The sequence below is a fragment of the Cetorhinus maximus genome, chromosome 2, assembly GCF_964194155.1.
Source record: "Cetorhinus maximus chromosome 2, sCetMax3.hap1.1, whole genome shotgun sequence".
Classification (NCBI taxonomy): Eukaryota; Metazoa; Chordata; class Chondrichthyes; order Lamniformes; family Cetorhinidae; genus Cetorhinus; species Cetorhinus maximus.
In genome coordinates, this window is record NC_135880.1 from 175421172 (window position 1) to 175441702 (window position 20531).

The 20531-nt window shown below is 43.1% G+C and overlaps 1 protein-coding gene and 1 long non-coding RNA gene across 2 annotated transcripts; one reads left to right on the plus strand and one right to left on the minus strand.

Moving 5' to 3' along the window:
• Positions 1-495: 495 nt before the first annotated feature.
• LOC144690807 (uncharacterized) lies at positions 496-18684 on the minus strand. Its single transcript, XR_013578971.1, has 3 exons — positions 18593-18684; positions 18428-18458; positions 496-1481 (listed from the first exon to the last, which is right to left on the minus strand). It is a non-coding gene; the product is annotated as an uncharacterized LOC144690807 (long non-coding RNA).
• LOC144690802 (uncharacterized) lies at positions 3323-17180 on the plus strand. The gene is made up of 5 exons (XM_078558624.1): positions 3323-3405; positions 3488-3530; positions 7931-7995; positions 13331-13396; positions 16899-17180. Exons 1-5 carry the CDS (start codon positions 3360-3362, stop codon positions 16997-16999), a joined length of 321 nt encoding a protein of 106 aa, XP_078414750.1. The 5' UTR covers positions 3323-3359; the 3' UTR covers positions 17000-17180.
• Positions 18685-20531: the final 1847 nt, after the last annotated feature.

Consider the following 20531-nt stretch of genomic DNA (forward strand, 5'->3'; position numbering starts at 1 on the left):
GGAGGACATAATCAGTCAGTTTTTATCTATATATTCAAGAAGACGAGGAAGGAAACACTTTTGAGGCCATGGGGCTGTTTTGCTTTGAAGGGTGAACAAATGGCACTGCCCATTCATTATGTTTACACTTACACACAGACTTTCTATGGGCTCTTGCTTGGTAAGTTCCTGTCAACCAACTATCCAAAAAGTGCAGCACCTACTACAGGGCATCTGTGACCTCTGTGAACAGGGTAAGCATCTGCATATCTCCTTAATCAATCAGATCCAAGAATCGCTAATGAGCAGCGCAGAGTCTGAAGCAGGAATTATCAGATAGAATAGTGAGTTCAATGTCAAATCAGATACAGTAAGTGAAATAAAGGGAGGAAACGAAAGATTGAATTAAGAGAGTGAGAGAAATAAAAAGACAGAAAGATTTTAAAAACTTCAGCAATAATTACATTCTGAAGGAATGAGACTCCACACTTGTTAAAGTTAATTTTCAATGGTAGCAGTAATTAATATTTATTGTGCCCTTAAGTAACAGCACTTTCACATAAGCTTCCACTAGAATGGGCAAACCCTAAATTTTTCTGTTGAGTTTAAGCTATATCTATGAGGTACTTACTGGAACATAACACTGTTCAATGTATTTCACTGGCAAGCCTATTGGTGAGATGTCATTATAGCAAAGTTTTTGATGGAGTGACAGAAATTGGACAGAACGTTTGGATTTCAGTCGCTGAAAGCTGTGGTCTGATTTATATTTTAATAACACTGATGCAGTTAACCTCATTATTGTTTTTTGTATGATCCTCTTAGAGACCAATAACTTTTAAATGGAGGTGTGAATTTATCAGTGACCAACACAAAGAATTGCACGACTAGATTTCACGTTTTTAGACTTTTACAATAACAAACAAAAATCAACATCAACTAAACATTACTAAGTAGGCAACTAATACACAAAACTACAGAAAAGGTATTTTCCCCATTAACTAATTAACACAACCAAAAACCCCACTTATACATTACATACAAGTCTCTGCTGAGAGTACAGTGTAAAGTCCCAAGCTTCTCCCGGCTTCAAAAGCATCTCTTCTCTATGCCCCATCAGGGTGAAACTTAGTGTCCTTTTAAACAAAGTTCCCTCACTCAATCTTCTGAACATAATCGAATGGATTTCCACTAGCAAGGCACCCTCTGGCGACTCCTTGGTCTTCAACTCTCCACAAACCTTGTCTCTTCAAATAGGGAATCTCTGCTTGATGGTTAACCCAAAAACAATCCTTTTCTTCAGCTTGGCATAACAGCACCTGTTCTCGGTCTTCTTCCCCAAATCTCTCTGTCTGACTGACCCTTACAGTCTTTGAGACTGTGAGCAGGAAGACCAGCTGCCTCCTCCTTTTGGCCTGGGCCTCTGTCCTCAGTTACATGGATTTGTCTCCAGGCAATTTCACAAGAGGTCACATCCCCATCTACAAACTACTCCATTTTACCTTGAATTAAAGGAGACAGTTTAAAACATAACCATCTTATAAAGTCCACCGTTCATAACATTCTACTCTAAAATCTGGCACATTTTCTGTCCTTTATTCCCATTCACATCTTTCTCACATCGCACAATAATCAAGAGATTGGGCGGGCAATGTGTTGCTAATTTTCTAAACACTCCAAAATTGTTTGAGGACAGAGCAGGGAACACAGGCAGTACCTTGGTGATATAACACCTTCAAGTTGGTTCTGAAAGTGCAGACAGGCCTGCCCAGCTACCTAAAGTGGTAGGAGCCTAGAAAATTAATGGTTAAAGATTTGCCGGTTCTTAGGTTATTGTTGAGAGGATTTGAGGTGGGAAGCAGATATCCTTTGATTAGACTTGCCTTCTTTTTCAACCTGTGGCCTCAGTCTCAGTCCATTTTGTTCTGATATTAGTCCAGGCCTGACTATGGATTTGGGCTGTACTTATACTGGAATTATAGTATCAGCACAAAGCACTGATGCTGCAGGCTGTTTTTTGCATGCACCCTAAGTCCAAAAACTTTCATACGTTAACATTATCTATGGCTATCAGCATGTTAACCACATGATTCATGTTTCCACTCCATCCACTCATCTCCAGTAATGAATTGAGTTCTGTGTGTCTTTTCCCATCATTCGGAGACCTAACCCTGACAATTATTCTCATTCTCTTATGGATCACCTCGGGTGCATTATCGATATTTTAAAGGTAATGTTCCCAAAATTGCATCAAAATACCTCAACTCTGGACAAATTGGTCAGCAATGACTTTTGATGGTCTAACGGTACCACTGAGTATCTGGTTGGTTTTGTAATGTACTGTTATACTGTAGGAAATACAGCAGTCAATCTGTGCACAGCAAGCTCCCACAAGCAGCAATGAAATCAATGACAATAAAATCATGCCCCACTCCAAAGGCTCTAACACAAAATCTAGGCTGGCACATCCAGTGTAACAAAACTGAGGGAGTGCTGCACTGCTGGAGGCCCCATCTTCCCTCTCAGGTTGATGTTAAAGATCCCATGGCGCTAATTCGAAGAAGACCTGGGGAGTTCTCCCCGTGCCCTGGCTAACGGATTATCTGGGTAATTATCACGTTGCTGTTTGTGGGAGCTTGTTGTGCGCAAAATTGGCTGTTGTGATTCCCACATTACAACGGTGACCACACTTCGAAAGCACTCTGTTGGCAATGAAGTGCTTTGGGGTGTACTCATAAAGGGTGCTACATAACTGAGGTCTTTCTGTTTCCTTTCAAATAGCATCAACTGCTAACAGGACAGTTTTGCTGCTTGTTCTGTGCAATTACCTAACAAGGGGTGGAGGTTAGCAGTTTATTCCCGAGGTATTAGTCAACCTGCTTGTCCCTTTGACGTCAGATTGTAAAGGGTTACTAAATCACTGAATGATCCCTTCATGTTTGGCGTATTTATTACTGTTCTGCTTTCAGTTGGTGTTCAATGCCCTGAGGTGTCAGCTGTGGCTCAGTCCATAGCACCCTCGCCTTTGAATCAGAGGGTTGTGGGTTCATGTCCCACTCCCGGAAACCAAGAACTGTGATTGTACTCGAAAGAGTTGCAATCTGTGACTGTTGGTAACTTGAAAGAGTTTCAATGCCCTGAGATGCCCAGTTGGTGGGATGATCTCTAGGACCTAGGAGAGCGGTCTCCCTGCACAGCCCTCATTAACAAAAATGCAACTTGTTTTTTCAAGAGACATTAAAGCTATGCACAATCCAGCAGCCAATTAACAATCAGCCATTCTGATCTTCCCTATAAATACCTTCCCTCACCCGGTATCTCAGAACGCACTGACAGACAGGAATAGGGGTGTAATCACGGGGAGAGGATTGACAGGGAAAATGCAACAACTCCTTGCATTTCTTTTCCTCCTCACTGCGATCACTGGTACGTCTTGTTTCTGAGTATCTCTCTGTTCTTAACCTGACATCATCCCCAAATCCCTTCTCTTTTTGTGCTTTCATTGTAGATCCCAATGAAGCCGTCCAAGATCAACTGAAGTCCAGGATAAGAAGAGGTAGAGTTTAACTATTTGTCTGCTTGTCCATTTGTGTTCAGGCTGTTCTGAATGCAGGTACAATCTACTATTCCGTGGCTGTTTGTAGTTGCCTACAAATATTTATCTATGGTATTTTTTTTTCAAGTTTATTAGGGTGCTATATTGCATCTATCGTTAATTTTTCAAGTTCGTACGTTATAGGGTGCAATACTACTGGGGTTAAGCCTATTTACCCTTTAGTCGTATTGTAATTTTTGGGCAATTACCTTTTTCGAAAAGTAAACTTTTATTGCATTCAAAGAGGTGGGTAAACGGCATTTTTCTGTTCTGTCTTTCCCTGGGTTTCGCCAGCTCTGAAGTAACTCATCACTTTCTGCCGAGCTTTTGTCTGTAAGTTCTGAAGTTGGTCTTTGTATCAAACATTCCGAGCTGTACCGACGTGGTGTGTGTGATACTGCACCTTTTTTACTCAACAAGTTCAAGAATTGTCTTATTCCGTCAATTCTTCTTGGCTTGTGATTTCTTTCCTCGGAAAAATACAACTAAATATTGCATTTCTATAGCGGCATTCAAGACCTCAGGATGTCCCAAAGAGCTTTGCAGCCAATGAATTACTTCTGAAGTGTAGTCACTGTTGTAATGTAGGAAATGCTGCAAATATGCCTTGCACAGCCAGCTCCCACCAACAGCAATGTGATAATGTCCACATAATCTATGTTAGCGGTGTTGGTTGAGGGATAAATAGTAGCCAGGACACCAGGGAGAACACTTATGTTAATGCCATATAAAAGCACCAACACAAAAGCCTCGAAAGCTTTTATGCCGTACATTCTAACGACACCCTGTTTCCTAATCTCCACCATCGGCTGAGAGTCCCTGATTTTTAGCTGAGCTTCCTGACTGACTGTGTGCCTGACATCGCCCAGCTAGATCTGGCAAGGCTGAGGTCAAAGCTCCCTTTCTGCCAATCCCATTCCTTTCCCCAGCTGCTTGCTCGCTCACGCTGAGCCTGTTCTCAATGCTTTGCTCTAACATGAGCTGAGTTTCATATTGCATCTCCAAACCCATTGGTCAGTGCAAAGTTCCACCTGCAAACACTGCGCGCCTCCAGCCCTTGGATGTTTTGATATATTAAAACAGGGGACGGCAACCTATGGCATGCGTGCCAAAGCTGGCATGTGAGACGATCGTCCAATCTGAGCAGCCAGAGCCGCAGGCATGACAGACTGCCTTAAAAACATCAGAGCTGGAGCGTCCCGGTCTTTTTAAAGCCGGTCTGTCGGTGTCAGTGTCAATTTCACTGAGGTAAAAGCAAAACACTGCGGATGCTGGAAATCTGAAACAAAAACAAAAATCGCTGGAAAAACTCAGCATGTCTGACAGCGTCTGTGGAGAGGAAGGCAGAGTTAGCGTTTCCAGTCCGTACGACTCTCCATCAGAATTGAAGAGGAATAGGAAATGTGGTGAAATATAGGCTGCTTAAGGGGGGTTGGGACAGGTGGAGCTGGATAGAGGGCCAGTGATAGGTAGAGGCAAAGGAGAGATTGCCAAAGATGTCAGAAACAAAAGGATTTCACGGAGTTGTTGCGCTGCTGCTTCCAACCTTCAGGCAGCAGGGTGACTCCGATATTTTATTTTCGAAAAGCCCGCCAGAAAGCTGAAGCTGCTCGAAGGTCAGCATCAGAGTGGCAACTGTCAGGAGAGAGCTCTCAAGTGAAAAACGGTAGGTCAAATCCCTGCAATTCTAGAATTAATTGGATGCTGTGTGTGGTGTGGGGGGCATGTCAGGGTGTTGGGGAGGGGGTGGGGTGTTGGGGAGAGGTGGGGGTTGGGGGGGAGGTGGAGAGGGGGTGGGGGTTTGGGGAGGGGTGTTGGGGAGAGGTGGGGGTTGGGGGGGAGGTGGAGAGGGGGTGGGGGTTTGGGGAGGGGGTGGGGGTTGGGGGGAGGTGGAGAGGGGGTGGGGGTTTGGGGGGGAGGTGGAGAAGAGGTGGGGGAGGGAGATTGGAGGGGTAGGGGGTTGGAGGAGGTGGGGGTGGTGTGGGGAGCTTGAGGGGAGGGGGTGTTGGACGAGGGATGTTTGGGGAGGAAGTTGGAGGGGAGGTTATGGGGTAATTATATATAGAGGCTTTTTATAATGTATTAAAATGTATTACTGGCACGCGAAACCTTAAATTAGACTGAATAAATGAAGAGCCGGCACACCATTTCTGAAAAGTTGCTGAGCCCTGTATTAAAAGTGCTTCTTCTTCAGGTGCCACGTTTTGCAATGTCAGCGATCATGGCTCTGCGACTTTCAGGATCTTTGATAACGGTCAACATTTTGGTTTTGTTCTCAAATCTTATACCTGTTCTGCTTCTGTCGGTCTATTTCCTCCTTTGTCTCCCAGTTGCTCTTCTACCCTCAGCTTTACCAGTCACCACCAGACATTCTAGTTTCTCTCTCCTATGTACGTGCCTAAGGAATTATAATTGTCTCTTGACGATCATTTGTAGAAGTTCTTGTGTGCCTGCTTTCCTCAAAATTTCCTCACTTAGTTGTGTGTGTTGTCCAGCTAATCCTCATCGGTCTCAGGAACCTGTTGCCTTTAATTTACCTTCCAATTTATCTTAGGTGTAAATTGTTGTTGTAGCGTAAGGAGGTCGGAGAGAAATTTTTGAGAGTACCTTTCCCTTGTTGCCCCTAGTTTTGTTCCTTGTTTTGCCTCTCCCAGGGGATTACAGGGCTGCACGGGTGAGGAGGACAGGGGTATTGAGTGGGAGGTGGAGCAGAAGAAAGAAGCCTTGTTATGTCTGTAAAATGTGTTCCATCCAACAGTGAGACCTCCTGCTGAAGCAGTGTAGCTCCTGGCCCTGTCCAAGTCTTTATAAACTGACTGGCACTTTGGAAAACATTTTGTCAACCTGCAATTTTTAAAAAATTCATTCATGGGATATGGGCACTGCTGGCTAGCATTTATCTCCCATCCCTAAATGCCCTCGAGAAAGTGGTGGTGAGCTGCCTTCTTGAACCACTGCAGCTCCTGTGGTGTAGGTACACCCACAGTTTTATTAGGGAAGGAGTTTTGACCCAGTGAAGGAACAGCGATATATTCCCAAATCAGGATGGTGAGTGACTTGGAGGTGGTGGTGTTCCCATCTATCTGCTACCCTTGTCCTTCTAGATGGTAGTGGTCGTGGGTTTGGAAGGTGCTGGCTAAGGAGGCTTGGTGAGTTCCTGCAGTGCATCTTGTAGATGGTACACACTGCTGCCACTTTGCATCAATGGTGGAGGGAGTGAATGTTTGTGGTTGGGTTGCCAATCAAGCGGGCTGCTTTGTCCTGGATGGTGTCAAGTTTCTTGAGTGTTGTTGGAGCTGCATTCATCCAGACATGTGGGGATTATTCGATCACACTCCTGACCTGTGCTTTGTAGATGGTGGACAGACTTTGGGGAGTGGGGAGGTGAGTAACTCGCCCCAGGATTCCTAGCCCCTGACCTGTATATCTATATTGAGTTAGCTAGGCCTGAATAATACCATCCAAAAACAGGAGCAAAACGCATACGCTCCAACGTATTACCGAACGCGAAGACATCGGGTTGCATTTCCAGTGTCATCACACCAGTCTGGGATAATACAGTTAGCGGGCAGTTTGGAAATCAGGAGTCTGCCCGTGCTATACAAATTGAAGGTAATAGGCTGGTTGTGCTCATTAAAAAGGCAATTGACTGCGATAATGCGTGCAGAATGGAATAAAATGCTTTTAGAATGGAATTTACATCAGCCTAATTTCCCGTTTGCACATCAGGCAGGCTGTAATGGTGGATTGTCTGAGGGCAGAGTTAAATCTTGGCTGTTCAGTGTTCTTTGACCACTGGAAATGCTTTTTTGGAGAAGTAGATGTATACAGACTTCAATTCATGATTTAAGAACCTGAGACCTTATGCAGACGGGCCATTTCTGCATTGCGCAGCTAAAGAGGCCAGGGCAACCCTTTAAATTACAGCCTGTGACCTCGATTCGGGTCACAGCCAATGAGCTGCAACACTGGATATCCTTCCCTTCTACTCCGATTGGGCGGGATATTCTCAGTCTATAGTCTGGGACCCGCCCAGCACTCTTAATTGGCCCAATTGGTGCTTTATTCGGTGTCTTTGGGCGGCAGGCTTGGAAGTATCCACATATCATTCAGCCCCTAGTTTGGGCAGGGATGGTAGTGGGGAGGCTGATTTGTATAATTGGCCTCAGCACCCCTTGTTTTGGGAGTTAAAATTAAAATCAGCCAATGAAAAATGACCATGTAGGAAGACAATGGCTTCCTGAAGCAGCTGTGGACCGAGAAAACCTTCTCCAGTGTGAGTTAAACGTTGGCTTTTAATATAATGTCTTCATTCTCTTGTACGACCATCTCTCAGGTTTGTTTTCTTGATACTTTAGTGTACTTTTCCAAAAGGTCTGAGCCTTTGATTAGTGAAGCTGACACAACTGAAGAAAAATACGGTAGGAATCGATTAAATTAAATGTTTTGCTGATGTGACGTTTTAGCCTTTGTGATATTCTGTATAGTATAGTGGAGTCGTTACCTGTGTTCTATATGTGAAGAAACAAAGGACATCTCAGGGAGAAAAACTGCCATCCAAGCACACACAGTTATATAGTGTAGCCCGATAAACACTAACCACTTCCTGCATGTTTGTTATAAACTCCGCCAGGATTTCACATTGAAAGAAGTATGTAATATGGAATGAGTATGTCAATGTTTTACTTCATATTCTTCCAGAGGTTGGAGACTTATTCCCGTTGATAGTCCTATGGGCACCAACATCCATCTGGTACGTTGCCCAGATGGTCATTTCCCAAGTATAAGTCCAACAAGGAGGCCAGTTTGCTCAGCTGGCTAGATGGTTAGCATGTGTTTCAGAATTATGCCAACAGCATGGGTTTAATTCCCGTTCTGGCTGAGGCAGACTTGAGACGTGGCTCCTCACCCAGCCCCAGAGAGTGGAAGGCCACCACTGACAAAAACTGCCAAGAAAACAGCTCAAGATGAAGCATCAGCACACAATGAGGCAAGGACCTGCCTTTGGGCAGAGCACTCATGGAACGGAATGGAAGTCCTACAGGAGTACAAAAGCAAGGAGGTTATGGTAAACACTTATGCATCACTGGTGGGCCTAAGCTGGAGAACTGTGTCCAATTCTGGACACCACACTTCAAGAAAGATTTAAAGGCCTTAAGAGGGTGCAAAAGAAATTTACCAAAGTATTACCAGGGATGTGGAACTTCAGTAATAGGAGACATATGGATCTGGGATTGTTCTCCTTAGGGCCGCGAAGATTAAGGGGAAATTTGATAGAGGCGTTCAAAATCATGAGGGGTTTTGATAGAGCAGATAGGGAGAAATTGTTTCCAGTGGAAGGAGGATTCATAAGCAGAGGACATGTTGAAGATAATTGACAAAAAAATCCACGGGGGATAATGAACATTTTTTTAGGTTGATACGCATTGCCTGGAAGATCAGTGGAAACAGATTCAGTTTCAAAAGGGAATTGGATAATTACTTGAAAAGAAAAAAAAAAATGAAGTTCTTTCAGGAAACATAAGAACATACGAAATAGGAGCTGGAGTAGGCCATTCAGCCCTTCGAGCCCACTCTACCATTCAATGAGATCATGCCTGATCTATTTCAACACCATTTTCCTGCACTATCCCCATATCCATTGATGCTTTTAACATGTAAAAATCTGTCACTTTCTCTCTTGAACATACTCAATGACTGAGCCTCCACAGCCCTTTGGAGTAGAGAATTCCAAAGATTCACCACCCCAGTGGAGAAATTCCCCCTCCTCTCAGACCTAAATGGCCTGCCCCTTATTCTGAGTATGTGCCCTCTGGTTCTAGAGCCCCCCAGCCAGGGGAAACATCCTTCCTATATCTACCCTGTTGAGCCCTGTAAGAATTTTGCATATTTGAATGTGATCACCTCTCATTCTTCTAAACTCCAGAGAATAAAGGCCCAGTCTATTTAATCTTTCCTCAGAGGATGATCCTGCCATCCCAGGAATTAGTTTGGTGAACCTTCATCGCACTTCCTCTATGGCAAGTATATCTTTCCTTAGGTAAGGAGACCAAAACTGCATATGATACTCCATGTGTGGTCTCACCAACAAAGAACAGGGGAGGATGGGACTAATTGGATTCCTCGTTCAAGGAGAATGCTCTTCCTTGAATAGTGCATAGGGTTTATCATATTCATTTGAACGTGTTAGAAGATACTTCAGTTTGATGTCTCATCCAAAAGACAGCCTCTCCAACAACATAGTGTTCCCTCAGTGCTGAGGCGTCGCAGTGAAGCGTTGGCCAAGATTGTGTGGTCTATTGAGTCTTGGAGTGGGCCTGAACCAACAGTTTTCTAATTCGGCGGTGAGCGTGTAACACTGCGCCAAGCTGACAGTTTGTTAAAATTAGGGATGGGCTGACAAGGAGCAACCCTCCAGTAATCTCCTGGTGTCTCTAGGAGTTGCAGATAAATTTCATGGAAAATATTACCAGCAACCCAGCAGAGAAGTTATAGGGCATTTAAAAACAATCGTGTTTTTTCTTTTTACACTCTGGTTTATGAATTGTAAAGAAAAATTGGAGATTGGGGAGGCTAAGATTGTTTGACTGACAGTCAAGAATCATCCAACGAAGAGTCATTTGGCTTTCCAGTTGGCCATGGGAAGGCGGACATCTTGAAGACAAACATTCAGGTGACGAACGTCAGGAACATAGGGATTGAGCAGCTGGAGGCTGAAGATCACATGATGAACTGTGCAAGACTACATCCGACTTGAGTTGGCGAACTGATTGGAACCTGTTCAAACTTATTTTGCTTAGAACTTTTACAGTTGTTGAGGGAAGGAACTTCATCCTGTTAGTCAGGACTGACTTCAAAACATAGGAACAGGAGAAGGCCATTCAGTCCCTTGCATCTGTTCTACCATTCAGTTAGATTATGGTTGATCCGTACCTTAACTCCAACTATTTGCCTTGGATTCATAGCTTAATACCCTTAACCAACAAAAATCTACCACTCTCAATATTGAAGTGTTAAGTTGACCGCCAGCCTCAACAGCTTTTTGGTGGGGGCAAGAGTTTCAGATTTCCACTACCCTTTGTGTGAAGAAGTGCTTCCTGACATCAGCCCTAAACAGCCTAGCTCTAACTTTAAACCTTTGTTCTAGGCTCCCCCCACCAGAAGAAATAGTTTCTCTCTATCTACCCTATCAACTCCTTCAGCCATCTTAAACACCATAATTAGATTACTCTATAATCTTCTATACTCCAATAGTCCCCAATAATTTAACTCTTTTTGATCTGGTGAACCTACGTCACCTCCCCTCCAAGGTTATGAGATGAGACCGGTGCCCAGTCCTATACTAGAAAGCACAATGTGGTGACCCATTTCTCTCAGTAATCTCACTCTGCTATAATATTTTGTGTATTGAATCAAGTATATGGGGAATTAATATAAAAATAGTTCTGTTCTAACGCCTTTGTGACAGTACAAATGTATATTAAATTGGATTTAATTTCTCACCAACTTCAAAAAGCCACAACATGGAAAAGCAGGAAATGCTCGTGCTAACTGGGAAAGAGGATCAGACATTCATTCTTTTTGTCATGTTTGTGTGCCATTGCCTTGAGTACTTGAGTTCGGTCCCCCAAGGAAGTAGCCAATGGTACCTTCAGAATGTGATTCGCTCCAACTAAATTCATTAGTCCTTGTTCCCCTCCCCTCCCCTCCCTCACCCCACCCCACCCCACCCGCACCCACCCCTACCCAGCTACATAGAGCTGAAATATGCCATCAGTGGCTGTGGATATTGTAGTGATGCCCTTACCTTATCCTCTTTCCTTTTGATGTCAACCACTTTGATTACATACGGTTATATGGAATATACAGCACAAAAACAGGCCATTTGGCCCAACCAGTCGATGTCAGCATTTTTGCCACACTTGAGCTCCTCCCGTCTTTCGTTATCTAACTCTTAACATCGTAACCCTCTATCCCCTTCTCTCTCAAATGCTTATTGAGCCTCCCATTAAACACATCTACACTAATCACTTCAACCACACCCTGTGGTGGCAAATTCCACATTCCTACCACTTTTTGGGTGAAGAATTTTCTTCCAGATTCCCTATTTGATTTCTTGGCAATTAATGGCCTTGCTCTCTGCAAATTTTTTCTCTTCAGTTAATGATCCAATTCCCTTTTGCAAGCCTCAATTGAATCTGCCTCCACCACACTCTCAGGTGGTACATTGAAGATACTAACCATTTGCTGTGTAAAAAAAAAAAGTTGTTCCTCATGTCACCTTTGGTTCTCTAGCCAATCACCTTAAATCATTGTCCTCTGCTTCTCAACCCTTCTGCCAATGGGAACAGTTTCTTGCTATCTACTCTGTCCAGGTCCCTTATAATTTTACATATGCATTAGGAGCAGGAGTAGGTCATTCGGCCCCTCCAGCCTACTGGGCCATTCAATAAGATCATGGTGATCTGATCTCGGCCTCAACTCCACTTTCCTTCGTACCCCCTACAACCTTTGACTCCCTTGTCAATCAATTTTGAAAACCTCAATCAAATTTCCTCTCAGTCTTTTCTTCTGTAAATAACACAATGAATATGTTCTTTTGGAATACACTGATGTCACTGCACATGGCTACCACAGGAATTCTATTCTCCCCTCCATACTGTACAATTGCAGCAACTGAGCTTCATAAAAATGTTCTCCAACCCAGGGAAGAATTGCTGCTTGCTGCCTCCCAATGCCAAACTAATTTATAATGACCATAACCATAACCAGAGCCCAACCGTACCAGTGTGAAGTCACTTCCTCCAGTGTCTTCAATAACAGTCAACTAATGTTGCCCATTTTGTACTGTGTGCTGAATTCACATTGATGTGCGTCTGACTGGCACAGTATAAGAACCAGATCCACTTCATGGAGGTGAATGGAGCATTTCGGTTGTCGTTACTGGTATTGTACTCGTTGAGTTCTTCACGGACAGCCCAGGTCAGAAAGGGGTTGCCTTACCTCCTGCCTTTTCCCTTTTCCTCATGCTGCTGCTGTGTAGCCAGTGGCAAGGGCTGTGCCCTCATGATGGCGAAGTTGTGCAGCATTGCAGTAGACCACAACAATTCTTGACACCTCCTCTCTGCAGAGTTACGCAGGGATCCCCCCTCAAATGGTCCAGACAGTGGACGCATTTCGACACACCAGCACTCTGCTCTATCACATTTTATGCATCAACCCGGGTGTGCTGGCTTGTGCTCTGGAGTCATCAGTTGTGTGGTCAGCAGATAACATGATAGAAAATGTTACGATGAGTCAAGTGAAATTGTCTCACCCAAGGCATCATATTTCCCAAGTTAAATGACCAGTCTCTCCAAGACAATGGTCACATCACACCATGAATTCATAGAACCTCACAGCACCGAAGGAAGCCATTTGGCCCATCGTGTCTGCACTGGCTCTTTGAAAGAGCTGTTGAATTAGTCCCACTCCACTGCTGTTCCCACATAGCCTTGTAATTTTCTCCCTTTCAAGTACATCTCCCTTATGTAATCCACAGAAAACTCTTTGGAAGATACTATTGAATCCGCTTCTATTGATCCTTCAGCCAGTGCATTCCAGATCACAACAGCTCTTTACGCATGAAAAACATTCTCCTCGTCTCACCCCTGGTTCTTTTGCAATTTACCTTAAAAAGTTTTGTTTATAACTTGAATTTTTTTAGAATGTTGACTTTGTTGAAATCCTCTCTTCACTGTTTTTCCTTTTAATTAGGTTGCGTTGTTGACCGATGTTTCCCTCGTTTGCAGACATGTGCAAATGGAAAGTTTGGGAATACAGGTAGGAAATACACTGTAATGAAATGATCCCTGCTGCAAAGTATTACACTTTATTAGCTGATCACAGCTAGAAGATCACTGAAAATTCAATGTTCAATTTTGAACCAGATAAAAGACAGAAAGGATAGGATTCATAAACTGCAATCTTCTCCTCATCAATATGTAGTCTTTTCATCTGAAAGAAAGAATTGCATTTATATAGCGCCTTTCACGACTGTCAGGCATTTCAAATTGCTTTATAGGCAACAAAGTATTTATTGAAGTCTGGTCACTGTTGTAATGTGGGAAACACGGCAGCCAAGTTGAATACAGCAAGTTCTCACAAACAGCAATATTATAATGACCAGATAACCTGTATTAGTGATGTTGATTGAGGGATAAGTATTGGCCAGGACACTGGGGAAAAACTCCAATGAAAACAGCAAGTGCTGAAATACTCAGCAGGCCTGGCAGCATCTGTGGAGAGAGAAACCGAGTTAACGTTTCGAGTCCAATATGACTCTACTTCAAAATTGGAGTTGACTAAGTTTGCCAGTTCTGGGCGAGAGCAGGAAGCGGCACCGATATGGTCATCAATGTACTGGAAAAAGAGTTGGGGCAGGGAGCCTGAGTAGGTTTGGAACAAGGAATGTTCCACATACCCCACAAAGAGACAGGCATCATTAGGACCCATGTGGGTACCCATAGCTTCTGATTCAGAGATGAGAGTGCTACCAATAGAGCCACGGCTGCAGTTGCTATTTACCAGTCCCTGTTCAATGATGGGTGTTTGTGGATGCCAAGCGAGGAGAGAAACCACTTTGGCTGTGTTGTTCCTGTGGACAGATAACCCATAAGACCATAGGAGCAGGAGTAACCCATTCGGCTCATCAAGTCTGCTCCGCCATTCAATGAGATCATGGCTGATCTGATAATCCTCAATTCCACTTTCCTGACTTTTCCCCTTAACCCTTGATTCCCTTACTGATTAAAAATGTCTATCTCAGCTTTGAATATACTTACCGACCCAGCCTCTACAGCCCTCTGCAGTAAAGAATACCACAGATTGACTACCCTCTGAGAGAAGAAGTTCCTCCTCATCTCTGTTTTAAATGGGCGCCCCCTTACTCTGAGATTATGCCCTCTGGTCCTAGACTCTCCCACAAGGGGAAACAACCTCTCAGCATCTACCCTGTCAAACCCCCTAAGAATCTTATATGTTTCAATAAGGTTGCCTCTCATTCTTCTAAACTCCAATGAGTACAGCCCAACCTACTCAACCTCTTCTCATAAGAAAATCCCTCCATCCCCGAGATCAACCTAGTGAACCTTCTCTGGACTGCCTCCAATGCCAGTATATCTTTCCTTAGATAAGGGGACCAAAACTGTTCACAGTATTCTAGGCGTGGTCTAACTAGTGCCTTGTATAATTTTAGCAAGAATTCCCTATTTTTATACTCCATTCCCTTTGAAATAAAGGCCAACATTCCATTTGCCTTCCCTATTACCTGCTGAACTTGTATGCTAGTTTTTTGGGATTCATGCACGAGGACCCCCAAATCTCTCTGTGCTACAGCTTTCTTCAGTCTTTCTCCATTTAAATAATATTCAGCTCCTCTAATTCTTCCTGCTAAAGTGCATAACCTCACACTTTCCAACATTATGTTCCATCTGCCACATTTTTGCCCACTCACTTAACCTGTCTATATCCCTCTGTAGACTCTTTGTGTCATCCTCAACCACTTGCCTTCCCACCTATTTTTGTGTCATCCTCAAACTTGGCAATAGTACATTCACTTCCCTCATCCAAGTCGTTAATATACATTGTAAATAATTGTGGCCCCAGGACTGATCCCTGTGGCACTCCACTAGTTACAGGTTGCCATCCTGAAAATGCCCTCCGTATCCCAACTCTCTGTCTTCTATTAGTTAGCTAATATACTACCCACAACACCACGGGCTCTTATCTTATTAAGAAGCCTTATGTGCAGCACCTTATCGAACGCCTTTTGGAAATCCAAATATATTACATCTGCTGGTTCCCCTTTATCTATCCTACGTGTTACCTCCTCAAAGAATTCTAATAAATTTGTCAGGCATGATTTCCCCTTCATGAAGCCATGCTGACTCTGCTTGATTATATTATGCATTTCTAAATGCTCTGCTATTATATCCTTTATAATAGACTCCAACATTTTCCCAATGATAGATGTTAAGCTAACTGGCCTATAGTTACCTGTTTTTTTGTCTCCCTCCCTTTTTGACTAAGGGTGTTATGTTGGCAGTTTTCCAATCCTCTGGGACTTTTCCAGAATCTAAAGATTCTTGGAAGATTACTACCAGTGCATCCATTATCTCTGCAGCTATTTCCTTTAATATCCTAGGATGCAACCCATCAGGTCCAGGTGGCTCATTGGCCTTTAGCCCCATTAGTTTCCCTAGTACTTTTTCTCTAGTGATAGTTATTATATTTATTTCCTCCCCCACTCTTTTGCCCCATGATTATTTAGTATTTTTGGCCCACTGAGTGCATGCGACTAACAATGGTGTATGCCACTGATTTCTGTATTAAGAGGATCTATCTCCTGAATCAGACCAGTGCATCAGACACCCAGTGCTAGGCACTTTTCAAAATGGAGCCAGCCAATTTTGAGGGAGCATTAAGGCTACCAAACCTATTTTCAGCTCATTATGGTCTTTAATGCAAAGTGAAAATGCATTCAAAATTGACCCCCAAAAGTGATAAACACTTGAAGCAATTTGCTAGGCAGTTAATGGGTGAAAATGTCCAGCTGGATGATGGAAAAGACTACTGATTTCTGCATGCAGGATTCTCACTTTGCACCCTCCATAAACCTGACTTCATTCAAAACCCTGTTGCCCATAGCCTAACTCACACTAAGTCCTTTTCACCCATCCCCCCCTTAACTCACTGACCTACATTGACTCCTGGTCCAGCAATGTCTCAGTTTTAAAATTCTCATGCTTGTTTTCAAATCCTTCCTTGACCTTGCCTTCTCCTTATCTCTGTAACCTTCTCCAGCCCTAAAACCCTCTGAGATCATCTAATTCTGACCTCTTGAGTATTTCCTCTTTTCATCACTCTACCATTGGCGATCATGGCTTCAGCTGTCTTGGCCCAATGCTTTGGAATACCCTCCCTAAACCTCTGCCTCTCCACTTCACTGTCCTCTTTTAAGATGCTCCTTAAAGCCTACCTCCGGGTCCCAATATCTCCTTATGTGGTTCTGGGACAAAAGATTTAGTTTGATAATGTTCCTGCAAAGCACCTTGAAACATTTTACTATGTTAAAGGCACTATATAAATGCAACTTCTTGTTATTGTTCAAAACAAAGTGATTATGATTTTCCTAGAACACCAATCAAAGGAAATCTTTATGGATGCATTAATGAGGTCGTTTCATATAATCAAATTCATCATCCACCCCAACTCTCTTTTATCATGAGTATTTGTTGAGTTTTCATCAGTGGTAAAGTCTTCCAATTTATTTATCTTCATGTAGGTGACGAAGAGAGGCAGTTACTGGAAGTTCGCTGTGTGGTCGAATTTGGGACTTGTGCCACTACCTGTTTCAATAACTACAAAACCTCTAACAGTGTTTAAACTCCCAATGTCCCTCCCATCTAATGCAAAACCTTTAGAATAGGACTGACGTTGAAATAATTGGCCCAATTTTTATTCATTTGGATAACCACTGTTCCAATAAAATGATGGGATGCCCAATGCAAGAACTGTGTGGGGTGTAAAGCTCATCTCCTGAATTATTAAATTATTTCCTCAATAATCTAACCCTGTCATCTGTATATCTGCATAAAACAATGCACGCTATTATATACAAGGTTATTGTAATATTCAGTTCAGGGTCCCAGTTAGAGACATGTTTTGTTTCAATGAACTCCAAACTCAGTTCCCTAGCTACCAACTCCATCCTCTCCCTGGCAACCGTCTGAGATTAAACCAGTCTGTTTGCAATCTTGGTGTCACATTTGATCCTGCGATGAGTTTCTGTCATCATATTTGAGCTATCAGTAAGGCCGCCTATTTCCACCTCCGTATCATTCCCCGACATCGCCCCTGTCTTAGCTCATCGGCTGCTGAAACCCTCATTCATGCCCTTGCTACCTCCAGACTTGAATATTCCAATGCACTCCTGGATGATCTCCCACATTCTACCCTCCATAAACTTGGGGTCAACCAAAACTCTACTGCCCGCGTCTTAACTCACATCAAGTCCCGTTCACCTATCATCCCCTGTGCTCGCTGATCTACACTGGCTCTCGGTCAAGAGCATCTTGATTTTAAATTTCTCATCCATATTTTCAAATCCTTTCATGGTCAATCTATCTCCGGAATCTCCTACAGACCCACAACCCTCTGAGATATCTGCACTCCTCTAATTTTGGACTCTTCAGCATCCCTTATTTTAATCGTTCCACCGTTGGTGGCTGTGCCTTCAGCTGCCTGAGCCCAAAGCTCTGGATTTTCCTCCCTAAAACTCTCTGCCTTGCTGTCCCTCTCTCCTCCTTTAAGACGCTCATTAAAACCTACCTGTTTGACCAAGATTTTGGTTATCTGACCTAATATTTCCTTATGTGTCTCGGTGTCATACTTTGTTTTATAATGCTCTTGCAAAACATGAGACATTTTATTATGTCAAAGGCCTTATATAATTGTTGTTGGAAAAAAATTTTTGTTTTGCCCCCTTGTCTCTTCCATGGTTTAATAGACACAGTCTGAACTCTGCTGGTCTCCCAACTGACCATTCCCTGTGAGTCCAGACAGTGAGTGTTGACAGATTGATCTTCCAGAGGGTATCACTGCTCAGACCAACGAGTCCTCACACATCAGCCAAAGACACACACTCACTCCCGGCCTCCTTCACTTGTTAGTGACCAGCAACTTAGAACTTAGGCTGATGACTTTCCCCTTTGCAGCCCAGAGCTCTGCAAGCCATCTTTGTCTAGTACAGCAGTTGGCAACTTTAATCAAAAGAACCATTTTTTAAAATTTAGTCAAAAATGTAATATTTACGAGCTCCAATGCTGTTACTTAAATGCCAAAACTGGTGAAAAACAAGAGACACATTTCAACAACATTTTAAAGATTTTAACAAAAAAATTATTAATTGAACAATCCTTCTTCACAGGTAGAATGTTAATAGAAGTTAAAAAAAAATTAAAGAAGCGGTTTAATTACCATCAAAGCGTGTTCGATCGATCAAGGACTGGAGCCGCAAGAGTCTTTAATGAGCCGCAGGTTGTGGACCCTTGGTCTAGTATTAGTTTAGTTACCAAAACAAATCTCCTGTCCTCTGTAAACAAAACAGAAAATGCTGGAAATGCTCAGCAGGCCAGGCAGCATCTGTGGAGAGAAACAGAATTAATGTTTCTGGTCATGAAGACCCTTCATCAGAACTGAGGAAAGACAGAGATGTAGTAGATTTCGAGCATGTGACACGAGATGGGGGAAGGGGGGAGGAGGAACAGAACGGAAGGTCTGTCATAGAATGAAGGGCCAGGAGAAATTAAATGACAAAAGATTTTGTGGTAATGGGTAAAAGTAAAGAAATAAAAGTTACTTCAGTATTGCTGAAAAATGAGACATGCTGTTGAAGCTTTTTGTCTTGCACTCTTCAGGACAGACTCACAAGAATACCAATAATAAAGGGAACTGCAATTTATACTGCATAAGAGAGTGCTGATTGGTTGACAATTGGACACTGATTGGTAGAGGTGTTGCCATGGAGAATGCACCAGGGAACAGTTAACTGCCAAGCTTTTGTTTAAATTCAAACCAGGCAGGTCACCTCTGATTGGCCAAGGCATAGCCATGGGGAATGAACCAGGGAATGGCTGTCACCCAAGCTTTTGTTTAGTTGAAAAAGACGCAAAGTGCAGGCATGCTCCTTCTGCCTGCAAAGGACAGGGTCCTGTGTGTGAAGGACCCTATCCTGTTTTAATTTAAACAAATACTTGGCAGTTAACTGGTGCATTCTCCATGGCAACACCTCTACCAATCAGAGTCCAATTGCCAACCAGTCAGCACTCTCTTCTCATGCAGTATAAATTGCTGTTCCCTTTATCTCTTGTGAATCTGTCCTGATGAGTGCAAGACAAAAAGCTTTGACAGTATGTCTTTTTTTTTCAGCAATACTCAAGTTCTGTACTATCAAACAACTAAAAGTTACTTCCAGTCCCAACACATTTCCTGGACAAAGACTTCAAAAAGGTTGCTACAACTAATGTAGGTACCTCTGCAGGTGTCACATAAGTAAACACAGAAAATTCTGGAAGTGCTCAGCAAGTCAGGCAGCATCAGTGGAGAGTGAAACAGAGTCAAACTGGAAATGCCCAGCAGCACCTCTTGGGCTACAACTCTACAGGTAGGCCTGCATAGGGGTTACATGAATTAATTTCACACCCATAGAGTTTTGTTAGGAAAAGAGTAGTGAAGAATTTTGGAACTAAAGCTGGGGGGAGGGGGGGTAGTAAATGGAGTTAAGATACAGATTAACCATGTTCTAATTGACTCGTGGAACAGACTGAAGGGGCTGAATGGTCTACTCCATTTTCTATGTTCCTATATCTCCTCTTTTACTAAAGCTTTTAATTCATTATTTCTCAGAATTTCAAAACTGTGGAAGCCATATCTTCCTTAGTCTTCTAAAACCCAACCTTAGTGCCCTGTCATTATGTCTGCCTAATTTGACTTGTCTTCTCTTTAGCTCTTTTCTACCCTGCTGGTGTCCTGATTGGTAGAGGTGTTGCCATGGAGAATGCACCAGGGAACAGTTAACTGCCAAGCTTTTGTTTAAATTCAAACCAGGCAGGTCACCTGGAGCCTGAACTTGCAGCTTGGCTTCTCAATTTGCCTTGTCCAAATATTGGGAAACCATTTTCCAACATCCATCCACATTTTACTTTAGGAAGGATGTGACGGCAGCAGGGAGGGTGCAGAAAAGATTCAGGAGAATGGTTCCAGGAATAAGGAACTTCAGTTACACAGATTGGAGAAGTTGGGACTGTTTTCCTCAGAGCACTTTGAGAGGAGGTTTGATAGAGGTGTTCAAAATCGTGAGAAGTCTGGACAGAGTAGATGGGGAGAAACTGTTCCCATTGGTGAAGGCTCGAGAACC

What these genes read in the sequence shown, in the direction of transcription:
- LOC144690802 (XM_078558624.1), top strand. Translation starts at nt 3,360, where the DNA reads ATGCAACAACTCCTTGCATTTCTTTTCCTCCTCACTGCGATCACTG. An exon ending in CAACTGAAGTCCAGGATAAG is followed by an intron (nt 3,531 to 7,930) that starts AAGAGGTAGAGT and finishes TCTTGATACTTT; the next exon opens with AGTGTACTTTTCCAAAAGGT. An exon ending in CACAACTGAAGAAAAATACG is followed by an intron (nt 7,996 to 13,330) that starts GTAGGAATCGAT and finishes CCTTTTAATTAG; the next exon opens with GTTGCGTTGTTGACCGATGT.